The 24201-nt window shown below is 45.1% G+C and overlaps 1 protein-coding gene across 2 annotated transcripts in view; it reads left to right on the top strand.

Annotated features, from left to right (window-relative positions):
* LOC137305031 (HEPACAM family member 2-like) overlaps positions 1 to 24201 on the top strand; it is a 114065-nt gene that overhangs the window by 72262 nt on the left and 17602 nt on the right. For both annotated transcript variants that reach the window (XM_067973798.1, XM_067973797.1), the window contains exons 2-3: positions 8544 to 8885; positions 15244 to 15519. In XM_067973798.1, the coding sequence (XP_067829899.1) occupies positions 8544 to 8885; positions 15244 to 15519 (618 nt within the window). The remainder of the gene's footprint in view (positions 1 to 8543; positions 8886 to 15243; positions 15520 to 24201) is intronic.

Genomic DNA, 24201 nt, shown 5'->3' on the forward strand with positions numbered 1-24201 from the left:
CTTCAATGATTTGTGCACATATACCCCCAGATCTCTCTGTTCCTGTACCCCTTTTAGAGTTGTGCCCTCTAGTTTATATTGCCGCTCCTCATTTTTCCTACCGAAATGCATCACTTTGCATTTTTCCATGTTAAACTTCATCTGCCACGTGTCCGCCCATTCCACCAGCCTGTCTATATCCTCTTGAAGTCTATCACTATCCTCCTCACTGTTCACTACCCTTCCAAGTTTTGTGTCATCCGCAAATTTTGAAATTGTGCCCTATACTCCCAAGTCCAAATCATTAATATATATCAAGAAAAGCAGTGGTCCCAGCACCGACCCCTGGGGAACACCACTGTACACCTCCCTCCAGTCCGAAAAACAACCATTCACCACTAATCTCTTGTCATTTGGCCAATTCTGTATCCATGTTGCTATTGCCCCCTTTATTCCATGGGCCGCAATCTTAGTAGCAAGCCTACCATGTGGCACTTTATCAAACGCTTTTTGAAAATCCATATACACCACATCAGCTGCATTGCCCTCATCAACCCTCTCTGTTACCTCATCAAAAAACTCTATCAAGTTGGTTAAACACGATTTGCCTTTAACGAATCCGTACTGGCTTTCCCTAATTAATCCACACTCGTCCAAGTGACTGTTAATTATGTCCCGGATTATCGTTTCCAAAAGTTTCCCCACCACTGAGGTTAAACTGACTGGCCTGTAGTCCATGGGTTTATCCTTACACCCTTTTTTGAACAACGGTGTAACATTTGCAATTCTCCAGTCCTCTGGCACCACCCCCGTATCTAAGGATGTTTGGAAGATTATGGCCAGCAGCTCCGCAATTTCCACCCTTACTTCCCTCAGCATCCTAGGATGCATCCCATCCGGACTGGGTGACTTATCTACTTTACGTACAACTAGCCTTTCTAGTAGCTCTTCTTTCTCAATTTTTAGCCCATCCAGTATCTTAACTATATCTTCCTTTACTGAGACTCTGGCAGCATCTCCTTCCTTGGTAAAGACAGATGGAAAGTGCTCATTTAGTACCTCGGCCACGCCCAATGCTTCCTTGAGCAGATCTCCTTTATGGTCCCTAATCCAAGAACTCTAACCACTCTAAAGTAAAGAAAATCATGTTTGGCGAACTTGATTGAGTTCTTTGATGAAGTAATGGAGAGGGTTGATGAGGGTAGTGTGGTTAATGTTGTGTATATGGACTTTCACAAGGCATTTGATAAAGTGCCACATAATAGACTTGTTAGTAAAATTAAAGCCCATGGGATTAAAGGGACAGAGGCAGCGTGGATACAAAATTGGCAGAGAGACAGAAAGCAGAGAGTTGGGCACCTGGTTGTTCTTCGAGCCGGCGCGGACACGATGGGCCGAATGGCCCCCTTCTGTGCTGTATCTTTTCTATGGTTCTATAGTTGTGGTGAACGGTTGTATTTCAGACTGGAGCGAAGTATACAGTGGTGTTCCCCACGGGTCAGTAATAGGATCACTGCTCTTTTTGATATATATCAATAACCTGGACTTGGGTATAGAGGGTATAATTTCAAAGTTTGCAGATGACACGAAACTCGGAAATGTAGTAAATAGTGAGGCGGATAGTAACAGACTTCAGGAGGACAGAGACAGACTGGTGAAATGGGCAGACACATGGCAGGATGAAATTTAACGCAGTGAAATGTGAAGTGATACATTTTGGTAGGAAGAATGAGGAGAGGCAATATAAACTAAATGGTACAATTTTAAAGGGGGTGCAGAAACAGAGAGACCTGGGGGTTTATGTACACAAATCTTTGAAGGTGGCAGGACAAGTTGAGAAGGCTGTTAAAAAAAAGCATACGGGATCCTGGGCTTTATTAACAGAGTACAAAATATTACCCCGCTGTTCAAGAAAGGAGGGAGAGAGAAAACAGGGAACTACAGGCCAGTTAGCCTGAAAACAGGGAATTACAGGCCAGTTAGCCTGACATCAGTCGTCGGGAAAATGCTGGAATCCATTATTAAGGAAGTGGTAACAGGGCACTTAGAAAATCATAATATGATTAGGCAGAGTCAACATGGTTTTATGAAAGGGAAATTGTGTTTGACAAATTTATTAGAGTTTTTGAGGATGTAACTAGCAGGATAGATAAAGGGGAACCAGTGGATGTCGTATATTTGGATTTTCAAGTGGCATTCAATAAGGTGCCACATAAAAGATTGTTTAACAAGATAAGGGCTCATGGGATTTGGGGTAATATATTAGCATGGATAGAGGATTGGTTAACGGACAGAAAAGAGAGCGTAGGAATAAACAGGTCATTCTCAGGTTGTCAGGCTGTAACTAGTGGGGTGCTGCAAGGATCAGTGCTTGGGCCTCAGCTATTTACAATCTATATTAATGACTTAGATGAAGAGACCGAGTGTAATGTATCCAAGTTTGCTGACGATGCAAAGCTAGGTGAGAAAGTAAGCTGTGAGGAGGACACAGCTGTCGGGAAATGTGAGGTTATTCACTTTGGTAGAAAGAATAGAAAAACAGAATATTTTTTAAATGGTGAGAAACTATTAAATGTTGGTGTTCAGAGGGATTTGGGTGTCCTTGTACATGAAACACAGAAAGTTAACATGCAGGTACAGCAAGCAATTAGGAAGGCAAATGGCATGTTGGCCTTTATTGCAAGGGGGTTGGAGTACAAGCATAAGGAAGTCTTGCTGCAATTGTTCGGGGCTTTGGTTAGACCACAACTGGAGTACTGTGTACAGTTTTGGTTTCCTTACCTAAGGAAGGATATACTTGCCTTAGAGGCAATGCAACAAAGGTTCATTAGATTGATTCCTGGGATGAGAGGGTTGTCCTATGAGGAGAGATTGAGTAGTATGGACCAATAATCTCTGGAGTTTAGAAGAATGAGAGGTGATCTTGTTGAAACATGCAAGATTCTTAGAGGGCTTGACAAAATAGATGCTGAGAGGCTGTTTCCCCTGGCTGGAGGGTCTAGAACTAGGGGGCATAGTCTCAGGATAAGAGGTCGGCCATTTAGGACTGAGACGAGGAAAAATTTCTTCACTCAGAGGGTTGTGAATCTTTGGAATTCTCTACCCAGTGGGCTGTGATGCTGAGTCGTTGAGTATATTCAAGGCTGAGATCGATAGATTTTTGGCTCCAAGGGAATCAAGGGATTATGGGGATCAGGCAGGAAAGTGGAGTTGAGGTTGAAGATCAGCCATGATCTTATTGAATGGCGGAGCAGGTTCGAGGGGCCGTTTGGCCAGAATGGAACGGGTGGGATGGGAGTCATGTGTGGGCCAGACTGGAATGGGTGGGATGGGAGTCATGTGTGGGCCAGACTGGAATGGGTGGAACAGGAGTCATGCGTGGGCCAGATTGGAACGGGTTGGACGGGAGTCATGTGTGGGCCAGACTGGAACGGGTTGGACGGGAGTCATGTGTAGGCCAGACTGGAATGGGTGCAACAGGAGTCATGTGTAGGCCAGATTGGAACGGATGGGACGGGAGTCATGCGTGGGCCAGACTGGAACAGGTTGGACGGGAGTCATGTGTGGGCCAGACTGGAACGGGTTGGACGGGAGTCATGTGTGGGCCAGACTGGAACAGGTGGGACGGGAGTCAAGTGCAGGCCAGATTGGAATGGATGGGACGGGAGTCAAGTGTAGGCCAGATTGGAATGGATGGGACGGGAGTCAAGTGTAGGCCAGATTGGAATGGATGGGACGGGAGTCAAGTGTAGGCCAGATTGGAATGGGTGGGACAGGAGTCATGTGTAGGCCAGATTGGAACGGGAGGGATGAGAGTCATATGTGGGCCAGACTGGAACGGGTGGGACAGGAGTCATGTGTGGGCCAGACTGGAACGGGAGTCACGTGTCGGCCAGACTGGAATGGTTGGGACAGGAGTCATATGTGGGCCAGACTGGAACGGGTGGGACAGGAGTCATGTGTGGGCCAGACTGGAACGGGAGTCACGTGTAGGCCAGACTGGAATGGTTGGGACAGGAGTCATATGTGGGCCAGACTGGAACGGGTGGAATGGGAGTCACCTGTAGGCCAGATTGGAACGGGTGGGACGGGAGTCATGTGTGGGCCAGATTGGAACGGGTGGGACGGGAGTCACATGTAGGCCAGATTGGAACGGGTGGGACAGGAGTCATGTGTGGGCCAGACTGGAACGGGAGTCACGTGTAGGCCAGACTGGAATGGTTGGGACAGGAGCTATGTGTAGGCTGGACTGGAACGGGTGGGACTGGAGTCACATGTAGGCCATGGTGGGACTAGGGTTGCCAACTATGGTTGGAGGCATTCCTGGAGGTTTAATCACGTGATGTTTTGACCATATGACACCTGACCATGTGACATCTAATCATATGACTTCTACAAATGTTACTGAATTTATCTTATAAGTCATTTATAAATATAATGTAAATCTGAGGCTCCAGTACAGATCTCTGGGGGATACCACTAGTCACATCCTGCCAATTTGAGTACATGCCCATTATCCCTACTCTCTCTCTCCTATCTCCTAACCAATTCGCTACCCATATCAATTGGCTGCCTCCAATTCCATGCTCTCTCATTTTTATTAATAGTTGTTTGTGCGCCACCTTATCGAATGCCTTCTAGAAGTTCATATAAATAACATCAATAGACACTCCCTTATCTACCACGTTAGTGACCTCAAAAAATTGCAAAAGGTTAGATTTGATTTACCCTTTATAAATCCACGCCAGCTCTCTCTGTCCAAGTGCTCAGTCACTCTGTCCCTAGTAACAGATTCTAGTAACTTCCCCACAACAGACATTAGACCAATAGGCCTAGAATTTCCTAGTTTCTCTCTTCTACCCTTCTTAAATAGTGAAGTGACATTGGCAATTTACCAAAGCATTGGGACAATTCCTGAATCAAGATAGTAAGACACATCAAGTTATAGTGAAACTACAGCACAGAAACAGGCCATTCGGCCCAACTGCTCCATGCCGGTGTTTATGCTCCACAGGAACTTCCTCCCTCCCTACTTTATCTCACCCTATCAGGATATCCTTCTATTCCTTTCCCCCTCCTGTGCTTATCAAGCTTCCCCTTTAATGGATCTATGCTATTTGCCTCAACTACTCCTTGTGGTAGCAAGTTCCACATTCTAACCACTCTCTGGGTAAAGAAGTTTCTCCTGAAATATTGCATTTATTAGTGACTATTTTCTATTTCTGGCCTCTAGCTTTGGACTCCCCCACAAGCCAAAACATCTTCTCTACATCTACCCTATCAAACCCTAGCATTATCTTAAGGACGTCCATTAGGTCACCCCTCAGCCTTCTCTTTTCTAGAGAAAAGAGCCCCAGCCTGTTCAGCCTTTCCTGATAAGTATATCTTTTCAGTTCTGGTATCATCCTTGTGAATCTTTTTTGCACCTTCTCCAATATATATCCTTTTTACAATATGGAGACCAGAACTGTGCACAGTACTCCAAGTGTGGTCTAACCAAGGTTCTATACAAGTTTAACATAACTTCTCTGCTTTTCAATTCTATCCCTCTAGAAATGAACCCCAGTGCTTGATTTGCCTTTTTTATGACCTTACTAAACATGTTGCTACTTTTAGTGATTTGTGTATCTGTACCCCCCAATCCCCCTGCTCTTCTATCCCATTTAGACTCTTATTGTCCAAGCAGTATGTGGCCTCCTTACTCCTACCAAAATGCACCACCTCACACTTACCTGTATTGAAATTAATTTGCCAATTACCTACCCATTCTGCAAGTTTATATTAGGAAAAAGAGGGTGGTCAAGAGCGATGTGGGCCCCTTAAAAACTGATAATGGGGATATTATAAATGAAATTAAGGAAATAGCAGACATGTTAAATGATTACTTTTTTTTTGTTCGTTCATGGGATGTGGGCGTCGCTGGCGAGGCCGGCATTTATTGCCCATCCCTAATTGCCCTTGAGAAGGTGATGGTGAGCTGCCTTCTTGAACCGCTGCAGTCCGTGTGGTGAAGGTTCTCCCACAGTGCTGTTAAGAAGGGAGTTCCAGGATTTTGCGTCAGTATTTACAGTAGAGGAAGAGATAGCATGCTGGACACCCCAAGAAAACTAATTTTGAATCAGGGACGGGGACTCACCATAATTAATGTAAGCAAATTAACAGTAATGAAGAAAATAATGGCATTAAAGAGTGTCAGATCCCCAGGACCGGAAGGTTTCCATCCCAGGATTTTAAAGGAAGTAGGTCAGGACAATGCAGATGCCCTAACTATAATCTTCCAAAGTTCTCTCACTTCAGGAATCGTTCCTTTAGATTGGAAAATTGCACATGTCACTCCGCTATTTAAGAAAGATGAGAGAGGGAAACCACGGAATTATAGACCAGTTAGCCTAACATCTGTTGTCGGGAAATCACTAGAGTCTGTAACTAAGGATAGACTGAACACCTTGAAAATTTTCAGCTGATCAGAGAGAGCCAGCATGGATTTGTAAAGGGTAGGTCATGCTTGACGAACCTGATTGAATTTTTTGAAGAGGTGATTAAAATAATGGACAGGGGAATGTGTATGGATGTTGTTTATATGGACTTCTAGAAGGCATTCGATAAAATCCCTCATAAGAGGCTATTAGCTGAAGTTGAAGTTCGTGGAATTGAGGGCAAATTATTGACCTGGTTAGGAAATTGGCTGAGCGGCAGGAGACAGAGTGTAGGGATAATGGGCAGGTTTTAAAATAGGCAGGATGTGACCAGTGGTGTCCCCAGGGATCTGCGTTGGGGCCTCAACTATTCACTGTATTTATTAACTTAAATGACGTGATAGAGAGCCACACATCAAAGTCTGCAGATGTCACAAAGATAGGCAGCATTGTAAGCAGTGTCGATGGAAGCATAAAATTACAGAGTCATTAATAGATCAAGTGAATGGGCAAAACTGTGGCAAATGGATCTCAGTGTAGGCAAGTGTGAGGTCACCCACTTTGGACCTAAAAAGGATAGACCAGAGTACTTTCTAAATGGTGAAAAGCTCGAAACAATGGAGGTCCAAAGAGACTTAGGGGCCCATGTACATCGATCATTAAAATGTCACGGACAGGTACAGAAAATAATCAAAAAGGCTAATGGAATGCTGCTGGCCTTTATATCTAGAGGGCTAGAATACAAGGGGGTAGAAGTTATGCTACAGCTATACAAAGCCCTGGTTAGAGCCCACCTGGAGTGCTGTTTTCAGTTCTGGGCGCTTCACCTTAGGAAGGATATATTGGCCTTGGAGGGAGTACAGCGCAGATTTACTAGAATGATACCTGGACTCCAAGGGTTAAATTACGAGGAGAGATTACACAAACTAGGGTTGTGTTCCTTGGAATTTAGAAGGTTACGGGTTGATTTGATCCAAGTCTTCAAGATATTAAGTGTAGATAGAAAGAAATTATTTCCGCTGGTTGGGGAGTGTCTGCCCATTTCACCAGTCTGTCTCTGTCCTCCTGAAGTCTGTTACTATCCTCCACATTGTTTACTGCATTTCCGAGTTTTGTGTCATCTGCAAACTTTGAAATTATACCCTTTATACCCAAGTCCAGATCATTAATATATATCAAAAAGAGCAGTGGTCCTAATACTGACCCCTGGGGAATACCACACCCTCCAGTCTGAAAAACAACCATTCACCGCTACTCTCTGCTTTCTGTCCTTTGGCCAATTTAATATCCACACTGCCTCTGTCCCTTTAATCCCATGGGCTTTAATTTTGCTAACCAGTCTATTATGTGGTACTTTATCAAATACCTTTTGAAAGTCCACATACACAACATCAACCACACTACCCTCATCAACCCTCTCCGTTACTTCATCAAAGAACTCAATCAAGTTAGTCAAACATCATTTTCCTTTAACAAATCCGTGCTGACTTTCATTTATTAGCCCAGACTTTTCCAAGTGCCAACTAATTTTGCCCAGGATTATTGTCTCTAAAAGTTTCCCCACCACCGACGTTAGGCCTGTAAGCAGAGAGTTCTTCTGGTTTCTTGGTCAACATTTATTGCTCAACCAACATCACCAAATCAGATGATGTTTGTGGGATCTTGTTGTGCACAAATTGGCTGCTACATTTGTCTACATGACAACAGTGACTGCACTTTAAAAAGAGTCCATTGCCTGTAAAATGCTTTGGATATCCTGAGGACATGATAAAGTTGCACGATGCAATTTCTCGCTTTACTCCTGCTTGTTCTGATCCCCACTTTGTGAAACACCTTGACATGTTTTGCTGGGGTAAGGACGCTATATGAGTGCAATGGGACATGCTTCTCAGAGAGGGCTAAAGATTATTGTTGAAACAGAATAGAGAAGAGGAAGTTTTAATCATTCAAACAAAGTTGACGTGGAAATTCTTAATATAAACAATGGAGGCAAAACAGGTTACTGACCCAGCGTGAACTTAGTGCATACAAAAGTGACCTCTTCGAACAGAAACAACATTTTGTCAGTTACTGAAAGAACTGAATATTACAGAGGGCTGTGAACATTCTGTGCATTGTATCTAGTTGTGTAAACACTTTTTTTTATAGGCAAAGGGACTGTTTTAGCAGATACCCAACAGAACGTAATGAACGGAATCATTGACCAGACTGTGCTTCTACCTCTAAAGCACAACATCAGTCGGCCAAGTGAAGTATTTAATTTGGAGTGGCGTGTAATTCGCAAGGCACCGAGTTCAATCCTCACATTCTCACCCAGCTCCTCTTTCCCATACATCTCAGAGGCCTTTAAAAAACGAGTGAATTTCTCTAAGTCCAATGCAGAATTGTCCCTTAAAAACATACAAATGACGGATGAAGGGACTTATGAACTTGAAGTGACGACATCAGATGGGAAATCGACTAAATGCTCAATCTTTCTAACTGTAAATCGTAAGTTGATTTCACTTCCTTGAATGAGCTCATTGTACTTTTTATATTCGGTGACTTCCTTCTTCATTTTGTGCAGTCGAAGGTTGCTTTAACTTGTCATCTGCACAGATGCCACTGATAAAGATCAAAACAATTTTAAAACCACCTGGCCTGCGGCCTGAAACTTACAACCACGTTACACAGTCCCCTGAATCAATATTAATTGACTGCAGCCACTATTTACCGAAAAGAACAGGGGGTCAATTCTCACTCTGAGGGAGGGGTAACGGGGGTCACACTCCGCCCATGTGGACCTGCAATCCGATCCTGCTTCCCCTGCATCCCTTTCAATGCCACCCCTTCCCCTGACCCCCCCTTATATTCCACCCCTTCCCCTGACCCCCCCCTTATATTCCACCCCTTCCCCTGACCCCCCGTTATATTCCAGCCCTTCCCCTGACCCCCCCCTTATATTCCAGCCCTTCCCCTGACCCCCCCTTATATTCCACCACTTCCCCTGACCCCCCCTTATATTCCACCCCTTCCCCTGACCCCCCCTTATATTCCAGCCCTTCCCCTGACCCCCCCTTATATTCCAACCCTTCCCCTGACCCCCCCTTATATTCCACCACTTCCCCTGACCCCCCCTTATATTCCAACCCTTCCCCTGACCCCCCCTTATATTCCACCACTTCCCCTGACCCCCCCTGATATTCTTCCCCTGACCCCCCTTATATTCCACCCCTTCCCCTGACCCCCTCTTATATTCCAGCCCTTCCCCTGACCCCCCTTATATTCCACCCCTTCCCCTGACCCTCCCTTATATTCCACCACTTCCCCTGACCCCCCCTTATATTCCACCCCTTCCCCTGACCCCCCCTTATATTCCAGCCCTTCCCCTGACCCCCCCTTATATTCCAACCCTTCCCCTGACCCCCCCTTATATTCCACCACTTCCCCTGACCCCCCCTTATATTCCAACCCTTCCCCTGACCCCCCCTTATATTCCACCACTTCCCCTGACCCCCCCTGATATTCTTCCCCTGACCCCCCTTATATTCCACCCCTTCCCCTGACCCCCTCTTATATTCCAGCCCTTCCCCTGACCCCCCTTATATTCCACCCCTTCCCCTGACCCCCCCTTATATTCCACCACTTCCCCTGACCCCCCCTGATATTCTTCCCCTGACCCCCCTTATATTCCACCCCTTCCCCTGACCCCCTCTTATATTCCAGCCCTTCCCCTGACCCCCCTTATATTCCACCCCTTCCCCTGACCCTCCCTTATATTCCACCCCTTCCCCTGACCCCCTGATATTCCACCCCTTCCCCTGACCCCCCCTTATATTCCAACCCTTCCCCTGACCCCCCTTATATTCCACCCCTTCCCCTGACCCCCCTTATATTCCAACCCTTCCCCTGACCCCCCCTTATATTCCAACCCTTCTCCTGACCCCCCTTATATTCCACCCCTTCCCCTGACCCCCCTTTATATTCCACCCCTTCCCCTGACCCCCCCTTATATTCCAGCCCTTCCCCTGACCCCCCCTTATATTCCAGCCCTTCCCCTGACCCCCCTTATATTCCACCCCTTCCCCTGACCCCCCTTTATATTCCACCCCTTCCCCTGACCCCCCCTTATATTCCAACCCTTCCCCTGACCCCCCTTATATTCCACCCCTTCCCCTGACCCCCCTTTATATTCCACCCCTTCCCCTGACCCCCCCTTATATTCCACCCCTTCCCCTGACCCCCCTTTATATTCCACCCCTTCCCCTGACCCCCCCTTATATTCCAGCCCTTCCCCTGACCCCCCTTTATATTCCACCCCTTCCCCTGACCCCCCCTTATATTCCAGCCCTTTCCCTGCCTCCCTAATATTCCAGCTGTTTTATCTTCCCGCCTTATATTCCAGCCGCTCCTCTGCCCCCCCGCCTTATATTCCAACTGTTTCCCCTGCTGCCTTTAGATTCCAGCCCTTCCCCTGGCCAACTTTACATTCCAGCTGTTTCCCCTCCCCTCCCTTATATTCATGGTTTACCTTTTTCAGCTAATTATTGAACTCTGTGCCCTTCACATGTCGACCCCTCCCCCACAGAAGATAAATAATTATTGATAGTGAGGTAATGTATGAGGGGGTGTGGGTCACGATGTTGAATCCCTACCTGATGCTGGTCTCTGTCCAAGGGTTTGCTGAGCACCATCAGACCTGCTCCTGTGTATATCTAAGAAACATAGGAAACATAAGAAATAGTAGCAGGAGTAGGCCACACGGCCCCTGGAGCCTGCTCCGCCATTCAATAAGATCATGGCTGATCTTCAACCTCAACTCCACTTTCCCGCCCGATCCCCGTGTACCTTGATTTCCCTAGGGTTCAAAAATCTATCGATCTCAGCCTTGAATATTTTCAACGACTCAGCATCCACAGCCCTCTGGGGTAGAGAATTCCAAAGATTCACAGTCCCCTGAGTGAAGAAATTCCTCCTCATCTCAGTCCTAAATGGCTGACCCCTTATCCTGAGACTATGCCCCCTAGTTCTAGACTCCCCAGCCAGGCGAAACAACCTCTCAGCATCTACCCTGTCAAGGCCTCCAAGAATTTTATACATTTCAATGAGATCACCTCTCATTCTTCTAAACTCCAGAGAGTATAGGCCCATTCTACTCAATCTCTCCTCATAGGACAAACCTCTCATCCCAGGAATCAATCTAGTGAACCTTCGTTGCACCGCCTCTAAGGCAAGTATATCCTTCCTTAGATAAGGAGACCAAAACTGTACACAGTACTCCAGGTGAGGTCTCACCAAAGCCATATAATTTGTAGTAAGGCTTCCTTACTCTTGTACTCCAATCCCCTTGCAATAAAGGCCAACGTGCCATTTGCTTTCCTAATTTCTTGCTGTATCTGCATGCTAACATTTTGTGATTCTTGTACGAGGACACCCAAATCTCTCCGAACACCAACATTTATTAGTTTCTCACCATTTAAAAAATATTCTGTTTTTCTATTCTTCCTACCAAAATGAATAACCTTACACTTCCCCACATTATACCCCATCTGCCACCTTCTTGCTCACTCACTTAAAGGGGGTACATAGGAACATAGGAACAGGAGTAGGCCGTTCAGCCCCTCAAGCCTGCTCCGCCATTTGATAAGATCATGGCTGATCTGTGATCTAACTCCATATACCTGCCTTTGGCACATATCCCTTAATATCTTTGGTTGCCAAAAAGCTCAGATTTAAATTTAGCAATTGAGCTAGCATCAGTTGCCGTTTGCAGAAGAGAGTTCCAAACTTCTACAACCCTTTGTGCGTAGAAATGTTTTCTAATCTCGCTCCTGAAAGGTCTGGCTCTAATTTTTAGACTGTGCCCCCTACTCCTAGAATCCCCAACCAGCGGAAATAGTTTCTCTATCCACCCTATCTGTTCCCCTTAATATCTTATAAACTTCGATCAGATCACCCCTTAGCCTTCTAAACTCTAAAGAATACAACCCCAATTTGTGTAATCTCTCCTCGTAACTTAACCCTTGAAGTCTGGGTATCATTCTAGTAAACCTACGCTGCACTCCCTCCAAGGCCAATATGTCCTTCCAAAGATGCGGTGCCCAGAACTGTTCCAGGGTTTTGTATAGCTGCAGCATAACTTCTGCCCCCTTGTACTCTAGTCCTCTAGATATAAATGCCAGCATTCCATTAGCCTTGTTGATTATTTTATGCACCTGTTCATGACACTTCAATGATCTTTGTACCTGAACCCCGAAGTCCCTTTGCACATCCACAGTTTTTAACTTTTTACCATTTAGAAAGTACCCTGTTCTACCCTTTTTTGATCCAAAGTGGATGACCTCACATTTGCCTACACTGAATTCCATTTGCCACAGTTTTGCCCATTCACCTAATCTATCAATATCGCTTTGTAATTTTATGTTTCCATCTACACTGCTTACAATGCCACCAATCTTTGTGTCATCGGCAAACTTAGATATGAGACTTTCTATGCCTTCATCTAAGTCGTTAATAAATATTGTGAATAATTGAGGCCCCATGAAAGATCCCTATGGGACTCCACTAGTCACATCCTGCCAATGTGAGTACCTACCCATTATCCCTACTCTCTGTCGCCTTTCGCTCAGCCAACTTCCTAACCAAGTCCGTACTTTTCCCTCGATTTCATGGGATTCTATCTTAGCCAACAGTCACTTATGCGGGACTTTATCAAATGCCTTCTGGAAGTCCATATAAATAACATCCATTGACATTCCCCTGTCCACTACTTTAGTCACTTGTTTTTTGGGTCGCGACCGCAACCCGGCTTTATTTCCGGGTTTAATGTTGGTGCGTAAAAGTACAAGCTTCCCACTGGGAAAGTCTGCAAAATTTTGCGGTTGCGACCGAAAAAAACAACTATTTTCAACTCCCACCCACTCCCAACCCACCTGTTCTTGTGGTTTTAAATCACCCCCAACGTGTCTATATCCCTTTGCAGACTCTTTGTGTCCTCCTCACAGCTTACTTTCCCACCTAGCTTTGTATCGTCAGCAAACTTGGATACATTACATTCGGTCCCTTCATCTAAGTCATTAATATAGATTGTAAATAGCTGAGGCCCAAGTACCGATCCTTTTGGCACCCCACTAGTTACAGCCTGACAACCTGAAAATGACCCGTTTATCTCCACTCTGTCTTCTGTCTGTTTACCAATCCTCAATCCATGCTAATATATTACCCCCAACCCTACAAGCTCTTATCTTGTTAAACAACCTTTTATGTGGCACCTTATTGAATGCCTCTTGAAAATCCAAATATACGACATCCATTGGTTCCCCTTTATCTATCCTGCTAGTTACATCCTCAAAAACTCTAATAAATTTGTCAAACACAATTTCCCTTTCATAAAACCATGTTGACTCTGCCTAATCATATTATGATTTTCTAAGTGCCCTGTTACCACTTCCTTAATAATGGATTCCAGCATTTTCCCGACGACTGATGTCAGGCTAACTGGCCTGTAGTTCCCTGTTTTCTCTCTCCCTCCTTTCTTGAATAGCGGGGTTACATTTGCTGCCTTCCAATCCGCTGGGACCGTTCTGGAATCTAGGGAATTTTGGAAGATCACAACCAATGCATCCACTATCTCTGCAGCCACCTCTTTTAGAACTCTCCGATGTAGGCCATCAGGTCCAGGAGATTTGTCAGCTTTTAGACCCATTATTTCTCCAGTACTCTTTCTCTACTGATACTAATTACTTTAAGTTCCTCACTCTCATTATCCCCTTGGTTCCCCACTATTTCTGGTATGCTTTTTCTGTCATCTACTGTGAAGATAGATACAAAATTTTTGTTTAACGTCTCTGCCATTTCCTGATTCCCCATTATAATTTCTCCTGTCTCAACCTCTAAGGGCCCAATGTTTACTTTTGCTGCTCTCTTCCTTTTTACACACTTGCAGAAGTTCTTACAATCTGTTTTTATATTTCTTGCTAGTTTACTTTCATATTCTATTTTCTCCTTTTTAATCATTTTTTTGGTCATCTAAAACTCTCCCAATCCTCAGGCTTATTACTCTTCTTGGCAACATTATAGGCCTTTTCTTTTAATCTAATACTGTCCTTAACTTCTATAGTTAGCCACAGATGGATCACTTTTCCTGTGGAATTTTTATTTCTCAATGGAATATATATTCATTGAGAATATTAAAATATTAAAATATTTATTTAAATTTTTGCCATTGCTTATCTACCGTCAAACCCTTTCATCCAATTTCTTAGCCAACTCGCCCCTCATGCCTATGTAATTGGCTTTATTTAAGTTTAAGACTCTAGTTTCTGACTTAAGTTCATCACTCTCCCTGGTTTCCTCCCCATTTCCATTCGAGTGACAAGTTTCACCATCTGATTCTCTTCCTCTTAATTTCAAATACCCATTAACTTGCATTGTTAAAATGCTCAGAAAGCCCAGTTTTTGCATTTTTAGATTATAGCTGTTTCTTCCTGCAGATTTCTATAAAGTGGAACGATTTAATTGTGGAAGTTATCTGTTACTAAATAAAGATTTAGGGGGTAACCTAACTCACTGGGCGGGAAACCCAGGGGTCGAGTAGAGAAACAGTTTTACCCCCCCACCCTGCTCCACTCAGTGACTTCAGTGGGGAGTAAAATCAGGGCGGAGTGTAAAACCAGTGTGACATCCAGTCCCGTCAGTTCCCAGATGGATACGTTAGCTTAAAATTACTCCCATTACATCAGCTGTTGCCTGGAGGTTGTGTATTTATATTTCTTCTCAGTGTTTCTTCCAGTCCCTCATGGAGGTGCTTTATAATATTTGCCTACTTTTGCCAGTCTCTGGTTTATATATTGTGTGTTTATTTACACAGACCCTGTGTCTATTCCACAAATTGAAATAGTTCCAGAGGCTCCTCAGACAGGAAACAATGTGACCTTGCATTGCTCGGCCCTGGAGGGGAATATCATACATTACAACTGGTACAGATGTGACATGCCTCTGTCACATGGAGTGAACTACCACCTGTCGCAGAACAACAGCTCACTGACCGTGCTAAATGTGCAGCAATCAGACGTCGGCACTTACAGGTGCAACGTAACAAACCGCATCAGCAACAAACACAAGGACTTTGTTTTACAACTCTGCTGTAAGTGTCTCACTCAGTCATTCACTTCTGTTGGATCTCGTAAGTTGAGTTAAACGTAGTGGGTGCTGAATTGGGCCATGTAGTGCCCGTTGTTTCGGCACTACACGGCCTCTCTGACATTCAAGATGGCGTCTTGGATGCACATGCACGTTTCCAGCATGACTTGTGCTGGAAGCCATCTTGGTATAGGAGATAGCGCAGGCGCAAATACCGAACGCTGGAATCATGTAAAGTAGGGAGAAAATGCATGCAATCGGTGTGCAACGCTGATTTAAAACGATAGACACCATTTTGGACCTTAACGCTCAACTCAACGCACAGTCATAACCCCGACCATCTGAACGTGTCTTAGAGTGCCTGAAGGACCCCCACCAGCACTATTTAAAGGGTCCATGCAGGTGTTGCAGGTTAGTTGCTGGATTATTGCTTCTGGCTGCTGGTGGAGTAGGAAGTGTTTTTTGACGCTCCCTATTCTTACTGAGAGTTCCTGAAGTACATTTGAGAGTGTTTAGCAGGTACTGCCTTACGGGTCGGAAAGTTACAGCCGTGGTTGAACAACATTCCTGGCAACCATGGGCAGTCTGCTAGGGCTCCCACTGGGCATTGAGCACGACAGGGAGCATGCAGAGAGGCCACCCTGCGAGGAGACGGAGGACGAGGAGGCGCAGGGCACTAAGCAGGAGGCCCTACCCAATGAGGGCCTTCTCTTACCTCAATATGACCAAGGAGGATTGCATCCTATGCCTGAGGTTCACCAAGGAAGCCGTCACCGAGATCTGTCAACTGGGTGCGACCACAATTGCAGCCTCAGAGCAGGGCGAGGACAGCATTGCCTGGGGCTGTGAAGGTCACCGTGGTGCTGAATTTCTAGGGCTCAGGAGCATTTCAGGCCTCTGCAGGTGACATGTGCAACATCTCGCAGTATGCATGCTCTGCTGCATGAGGGAGGTCACAGACGCACTGTACCACATGAGGAACAGGTTCATCACCTTCCCCCTCCACAGAGACAAGCAGAACGAGCGAGCACAAGGGTTCACCCGCATTGCTAGCTAGCTTCCCCATGGTGCAGGGTGCCATTGACTGCATGCATATTGCCCTGCATATCACCCCCTGTGCTCGCTGACCTACACTGGCTCCCGATCTGGTAACGCCTCAATTTTAAAATTCTCATTCTTGTTTTCTAATCCCTCCATGGCCTTGCCCCTCCCTATCTCACTATCTCACTAACCCCCTCCAGCCCTACAACTCCCCCCACCCCCATACCCTTGAAAACTCTTGGTTCCTCTGACTCTGGGCTCTTGTGCTCTTTCCCTTTGCTTCGCTGTTGGCAGCCGTGCCTTCAGCTGCCTAGGCCCCATGGCCTGACATTTCCTCCCTAAATCTCTCTACCTCTCTACATCCTCATCCTCCTCGAAGACCTTCGTTAAGACCATCCTCTTTGACCAAGCTTTTGGTCACCTGTCCTTTTCATTCTTTCTGCTTACACCTCTGTGCAGTGCCTAGGGACATTTGTCTGCAATAAAGATGCTATATAAAGGCTCTATATTAATACCGAGTGCAGTTTTGGCTGCGCTGGTGCTTGATGTAACGGGCTGGATTTTGCTTTGAGCGGTGCCTGCCGTTCGTTGGACTTGCACTTGGCCATAGACTTTCTATGAACTTTTGCACGGCAAGTTCCTGTAAATTAGAGATCCAAATGGCAGGGTGCCCTCTCCAGGGCATCTGGGATCTGTGTGAACAGGACAAGCAGCTGTGTATCTCCTTAATCAAACAGAATGAAGCATCGTTCATAACAGTGCAGTCTGAACCAGGAAGTGTAAGTTAGAATAGTGAATTCAATGTCAAATCAGGTACAGAAAGAGAAATAAAAGAGGGTAAGAAAGAATGAATCAGACAGAGATAAAAGAGACAAAGACAAAGTTTTAAAAAAATAATTGATTAAAATTTTTTTTAATGTCCAACAATAAATAAAATCTGAAGGAATGTGACTCTATGCTTGTTAAAGTTAATTTTCAGTGCCAGAGAGGTTGTTTGGCAGTAATTAAGACTTACCACACTGTTAAAATGGTACTTAGACTTGAAATGACTTCACTTAACTTTTTTTGGAGACTTTAGTCCGTATCTATCAGGTAAGTACAAGAATTTCACACCGTTCAGTTTAAACGGGGAGTCAGACGTCGAGATGCCGTTTGCACGCAGCTTTTGGAGGAGCATGTAACCTGGTACAGCAACTTCCCGATTTAAAAAAAAATCCATTCATGGATGTGGGCGTCGCTGGCGAGGCCGGCATTTATTGCCCATCCCTAACTGCCCTTGAGAAGGTGGTGGTGAGCCGCCTTCTTGAACCGCTGCAGTCCGTGTGGTGAAGGTTCTCCCACAGTGCTGTTAGGAAGGGAGTTCCAGGATTTTGACCCAGCGACGATGAAGGAACAGCGATATATTTCCAAGTCGGGATGGTGTGTGACTTGGAGAGGAACGTGCAGATGGTGTTGTTCCCATGTGCCTGCTGCCCTTGTCCTTCTAGGTGGTAGAGGTCGCGGGTTTGGGAGGTGCTGTCGAAGAAGCCTTGGCGAGTTGCTGCAGTGCAACTTTTGGATGAAACATAGAAACATAGGAAAGAGGAGCAGGAGTAGGCCATTCGGCCCTTCGAGCCTGCTCCGCCATTCAATATGATCATGTCTGATCCTTTATCTCAATACCATATTCCCGCGCTCTCCCCATACACCTTGATGTCTTTTGTGTCTAGAAATCTATCTATCTCCTTCTTAAATATATTCTGTGACTTGGCCTCCACAGCCTTCTGTGGTAGAGAATTCCATAGGTTCACGACCCTCTGAGTGAAGAAAATTCTCCTCATCCCAGTCCTAAATGTCCTACCCCGTATCCTGAGACTGTGACCCCTCGTTCTGGACCCCCAGCCAGGGGAAACATCCTCCCTGCATCCAGTCTGTCTAGCCCTGTCAGAATTTTATACATTTCAATGCGATCCCCTCTCATTCTTCTAAACTCAAGTGAATACAGGCCGAGTCGACCCAATCTCTCCTCATACCATCTCAGGAATCAGTATGGTGAACCTTCGCTGCACTCCCTCTATGGCAAGTATATCCTTTCTTAGGTAAGGAGACCAAAACTGCTCACAATACTCCAGGTGTGGTCTCACCAAGGCCCTGTATAACTGCAGTAAGACATCCTTGCTCCTGTACTCAAATCCTCTTGCAATGAAGGCCAACATATCATTCGCCTTCCTAACTGCTTGCTGCACCTGCATGTTTGTTTTCAGTTACTGGTGTACAAGGACACCCAGGTCCCTTTGTACATCAACATTTCCCAATCTATCACCAATTAAATAATACTCTGCCTTTCTGTTTTTCCTTCCGAAGTGGATAACTTCACATTTACCCATGTTATACTGCATCTGCCATGTATTTTCCCACTCACTCAACTTGTCTAAATCATCTTGAAGCCTCTTTGCATCCTCCTCACAACTCAAGATCCCACCTAGTTTTGTGTCGTCAGCAAACTTGGAAATATTACATTTGGTTCCCTCATCCAAATCATTGATATATATTGTCAATAGCTGGGGCCCAAGCACTGATCCCTGTGGTACCCCACTAGACACTGCCTGCCACCCTGAAAAAGACTCATTTATTCCTACTCTCTGTTTCCTGTCTGTTAACCAATTTTCAATCCATATCAATTTATTACCCCCAATCCCATGTGCTTTAATTTTGCACACTAACCTCTTATGTGGGATTTTATCAAAGGCCTTCTAAAAATCCAAATAAACCAAATCCACTGGTTCTCCCTTATCTATTCTACCAGTTACATCCTCAAAAAACTCCAGTAGGTTTGTCAAACACAATTTTCCTTTCATAAATCCATGTTGACTTTGTCCAATCCCATTGACATTTTCTAAGTGTCCTGTTATCACATCCTTTATAATAGACTCCAGCATTTTCCCCACTACTGATGTTGGGCTAACCAGCCTGTAGTTCCCTATTTTCTCTCTTCTTCCTTTTTTAAATAGTGGGGTTACATTTGCTTCCCTCCAATCTGCAGGAACTGTTCCATAATCTATAGAATTTTGGAAGATGACAACCAATGCATCCACTATTTCCATAGCTACCTCTTTCAGTACTCTGGGATGCAGATTATCAGGCCCTGGGGACTTATCAGCTTTCAGTCCCGTTAATTTCTCCAGTACTGCTTTTTTTACGAATACTAATTTCCTTTAATTCCTCCTTCTCACTAGTCCATTGGTTCCCTAGCATTTCTGTGAGGTTATTTGTGTCCTCTTCCGTGAAGACAGAACCAAAGTATTTGTTTAATTGCTCTGCCATTTCCTTGTTCCCCATTATAAATTCTCCTATTTCTGACCGTAAGGGACCTACATTTGTCTTCACTAATCTTTTTCTTTTTACATACTTGTAGAAGCTTTTACAGTCTGCTTTTATGTTCCATGCAAGTTTACTCTCATACTCTATTTTTCCCTCTTAATCAATCTCGGTCCTTTTTTGCTGAATTCTAAACTGCTCCCAACCCTCAGGCTTGCTACTTTTTCTGGTGGTACACACTGCAGCCACGGTGCACTGGTCATGGAGGGAGTGAATGTTTAGGGTCATGGATGGGGTGCCAATCAAGCGGGCTGCTTTGTTCTGGATGGTGTCGAGCTTCTTGAGTGTTGTTGGAGCTGTACTCATCCAGGCAAGTGGAGAGTATTCCATCACACTCCTGACCTGTGCCTTGTCGATGGTGGATAGGCTTTGGGGAGTCAGGAGATGAGTCACTCACCGCAGAATACCCAGCCTCTGACCTGCTCTAGTAGCCACAGTATTTATGTGGCTGATCCAGTTAAGTTTCTGGTCAATGGTGACCCCCCAGGATGTTGATGGTGGGGGATTTGGTGATGGTAATGCTGTTGAATGTCAAGGGGAGGTGGTTAGACTCTCTCTTGTTGGAGATGGTCATTGCCTGCCACTTGTCTGGCGTGAATGTTACTTGCAACTTATGAGCCCAAGCCTTGATGTTGTCCAGGTCTTGCTGCAGGCGGGCACGGACTGTTTCAGTATCTGAGGGGTTGCAAATGGAACTGAACACCGTGCAATCATCAGCGAACATCCCTATTTCTGACCTTATGAAGGAGGGCAGGTCATTGATGAAGCAGCTGAAGATTGTTGGGCCTAGGACACTGCCCTGAGGAACTCCTGCAGCAATGTCCTGGGGCTGAGATGATTGGCCTCCAACAACCACTACCATCTTCCTTTGTGTTAGGTATGACTCCAGCCACTGGAGAGTTTTCCCCCTGATTCCCATTGACTTCAATTTTACTAGGGCTTCTTGGTGCCACACTCGGTCAAATGCTGCCTTGATGTCAAGGGCAGTCACTCTCACCTCACCTCTGGAAGTCAGCTTTTTTGTCCATGTTTGGACCAAGGCTGTAATGAGGTCTGGAGCCAAGTGGTCCTGGCGGAACCCAAACTGAGCATCGGTGAGCAGGTTATTGGTGAGTAAGTGCCACTTGATAGCACTGTCAACGACACCTTCCATCACTTTGCTGATGATTGAGAGTAGACTGAAGGGGCGGTAATTGGCCGGATTGGATTTGCACATAAATAAACGGTGATCGTTGTTAGTCTCACTGTTATTTTATGGCAAAATCTGGCCCTATAGCTCTGCAGAAAGTGAATCACTGATCCCAGGAATGAGGGCTGGAGAAACTAAGACTGTGTTCCCCTCAAACTGGTTTCAGAGGTGATCAAAATGTTAAAAAGGATTAGATCAGGTAATGGTAGTAGTTAAATCCAAGACCAGTAGAGATTCTGTGGGCTGTGTGAGATATAAAGAACAGCAAATGGATACTAAGAAAGTAGTAAGAGCTGCAAAAGGGAACATGAGAAAAACCTTGCCTATTAGTCTAACATCTGATGTGGGGAAGTCACTAGAATCTGTTATTATGGACGGAGTGACTGAGCAGAGAGAGAGCTAGCATGGATTTATAGGAACATAGGAACAGGAGTAGCCCATTCAGCCCCTCAAACTTGTTCCTCCATTCAATGAAATCATGGCTGATCTGTGACCTAACTCCATATACCTGCCTTAGCCCCATATCCCTTAATACCTTTTGGTTAAGAAAAAATCTATCAATCTCAGATATAAAATTAACAATTGAGCTAGCATCAACTGCCGTTTGCGGAAGAGAGTTCCAAACTTCTACCACCCTTTGCATGTAGAAGTGTTTCCTAACTTCACTCCTGAAAGTCCTGACTCTAATTTTTGTCCCCTGGTCCTGGACTCTCCAACCGGCGGAAATAGTTTCTCTCCATCCACCCTATCTGTTCCCCTTAATATCTTGGAAACTTCAATCAAATCACCCCTTAATCTTCTAAATTCCAAGGAACACAACCCTAGTTTGTGTAATCTCTCCTTGTAATTTAACCCTTGGAGTCCAGGTATCATTCTAGTAAATCTGCGCTGCACTCCCTCCAAGGCCAACATATCCTTCCTAAGTTGTGGTGCCTAGAACTGAAAATAGTACTCCAGGTGTGGTCTAACCAGAGCTTTGTATAGCTGTAGCATAACTTCTACTCCCTTGTATTCTAGCCCTCTAGAATATAAAGGCCTGCATTCCATTAGCCTTTTTGATTATTTTCTGTACCTGTCCGTGACATTTTAATGATCTATGTACATGGACCACTAAGTCTCTTTGGACCTCTGTTGTTTCGAGCTTTTCACCATTTAGAAAGTACTCTGGTCTATCCTTTTTAGGTCCAAAGTGGATGTCCTCACACTTGCCTACATTGAAATCCATTTGCCACAATTTTGCCCATTCACTTAATCTATTAATATCTCTCTGTAATTTTATGCTTCCATCGACACTGCTTACAATGCTGCCTATCTTTGTATCATTGGCAAACTTTGTTATGTGGCTCTCTATCACGTTATCTAAGTTGTTAATAAATACAGTGAATAGTTGAGGCCCCAACACAGATCCCTGTGGGACACCACTAGTCACATCTTCCTCAGAAAATAGTAGGATGGCTTAGAGTGAACTAGAAGAATACTTGCCCAAATCAAGAGGCTCAGATAACCATTCGTGCCATGAACCAGGCTTGCCCTTTTAAATTATTGCTACCCAACACTGCTTATAGTGGAGTTTTCCATGTGTGTTTACACTTTTTTAATTAAATCCCTGTTTTTTTTTAAAGCTTTAATTTTTCTCCTTGTTCCTTTTAGGTTCTTCAGCTCTTATGACTAGCACTATTTCTAGGCTTAGAGGGCAGGCAGGTGACCTCTTCAAAGTACCGTCCTTGCTGCTCTTGGGTACAGAGAGGTGCACGGCTTGATTTGGATAATGGATTTGTTTCAAAATTCTGTTTCTTTTTCCCATATCTGTCGCCTCTTTCTAGTCTACCAGGCTGAAATCATGCACTCTACCACTGTGACATTTTCAGTTGACTCATTGTTTGGGGCTAAATAGAACATGAAATGGGTAGAGAAAGGGAGAAATAAGAGAATCAGATGAACTTTTAATGAAAAGAATATTCCCAAATCTTCCCAATTTTAGTACCGGCCCATTATCCCAACTCTCTGTCTCCTGCCGTTCAGCCAATTTCCTAACCAGGTCAATAATTTGCCCTCAATTACATGAGCTTCAACTTTAGTTAACAGTCTCTCGTGAGGGACTTTATTGAATGCCTTCTGGAAGTCCATATAAACAACATCCATAGACATTCCCCTGTCCACTACTTTAGTCACCTCTTCAAAAAATTCAATCAGGTTCGTCATGCTGGCTCTCTCTGATCAGCTGAAAATTTTCAAGGTGTTCAGTTACTCTATCCTTAATTATAGACTCCAGTAATTTCCCGACAACAGATGTTAGGCTAACTGGTCTATAATTCCCTGGTTTCCCTCTTTCAACTTTTTTAAATAGCGGAATGAGATGTGCAATTTTCCCAGGAATCTCTACTAGGGCCTCAGCTTTTCACTATATTTATAAATGATTTCAATGAAGGAAATAGTCTAACCACCTCCCCTTGACATTCAACGGCATTACCATCGCCGAATCCCCCACCATCAACATCCTGGGGGTCACCATTGACCAGAAACTGAACTGGACCAGCCATATAAATACTGTGGCTACGAGAGCAGGTCAGAGGCTGGGTATTCTGTGGCGAGTGACTCACCTCCTGACTCCCCAAAGCCTTTCCACCATCTACAAGGCACAAGTCAGGAGTGTGATGGAATACTCTCCACTTGCCTGGATGAGTGCAGCTCCAACGACACTCAAGAAGCTCGACACCATCCAAGATAAAGCAGCCCGCTTGATTGGCACCCCATCCACCACCCTAAACATTCACTCCCTTCACCACCGGCGCACTGTGGCTGCAGTGTGTACCATCCACAGGATGCACTGCAGCAACTCGCCAAGGCTTCTTCGACAGCACCTCCCAAACCCGCGACCTCTACCACCTAGAAGGACAAGAGCAGCAGGCGCATGGGAACAACACCACCTGCACGTTCCCCTCCAAGTCACACACCATCCCGACTTGGAAATATATTGCCGTTCCTTCATTGTCGCTGGGTCAAAATCCTGGAACTCCCTTCCTAACAGCACTGTGGGAGAACCGTCACCACACGGACTACAGCGGTTCAAGAAGGCGGCTCACCACCACCTTCTCGAGG

This window comes from Heptranchias perlo, chromosome 39 (assembly GCF_035084215.1).
Source record: "Heptranchias perlo isolate sHepPer1 chromosome 39, sHepPer1.hap1, whole genome shotgun sequence".
Lineage (NCBI taxonomy): Eukaryota > Metazoa > Chordata > Chondrichthyes > Hexanchiformes > Hexanchidae > Heptranchias > Heptranchias perlo.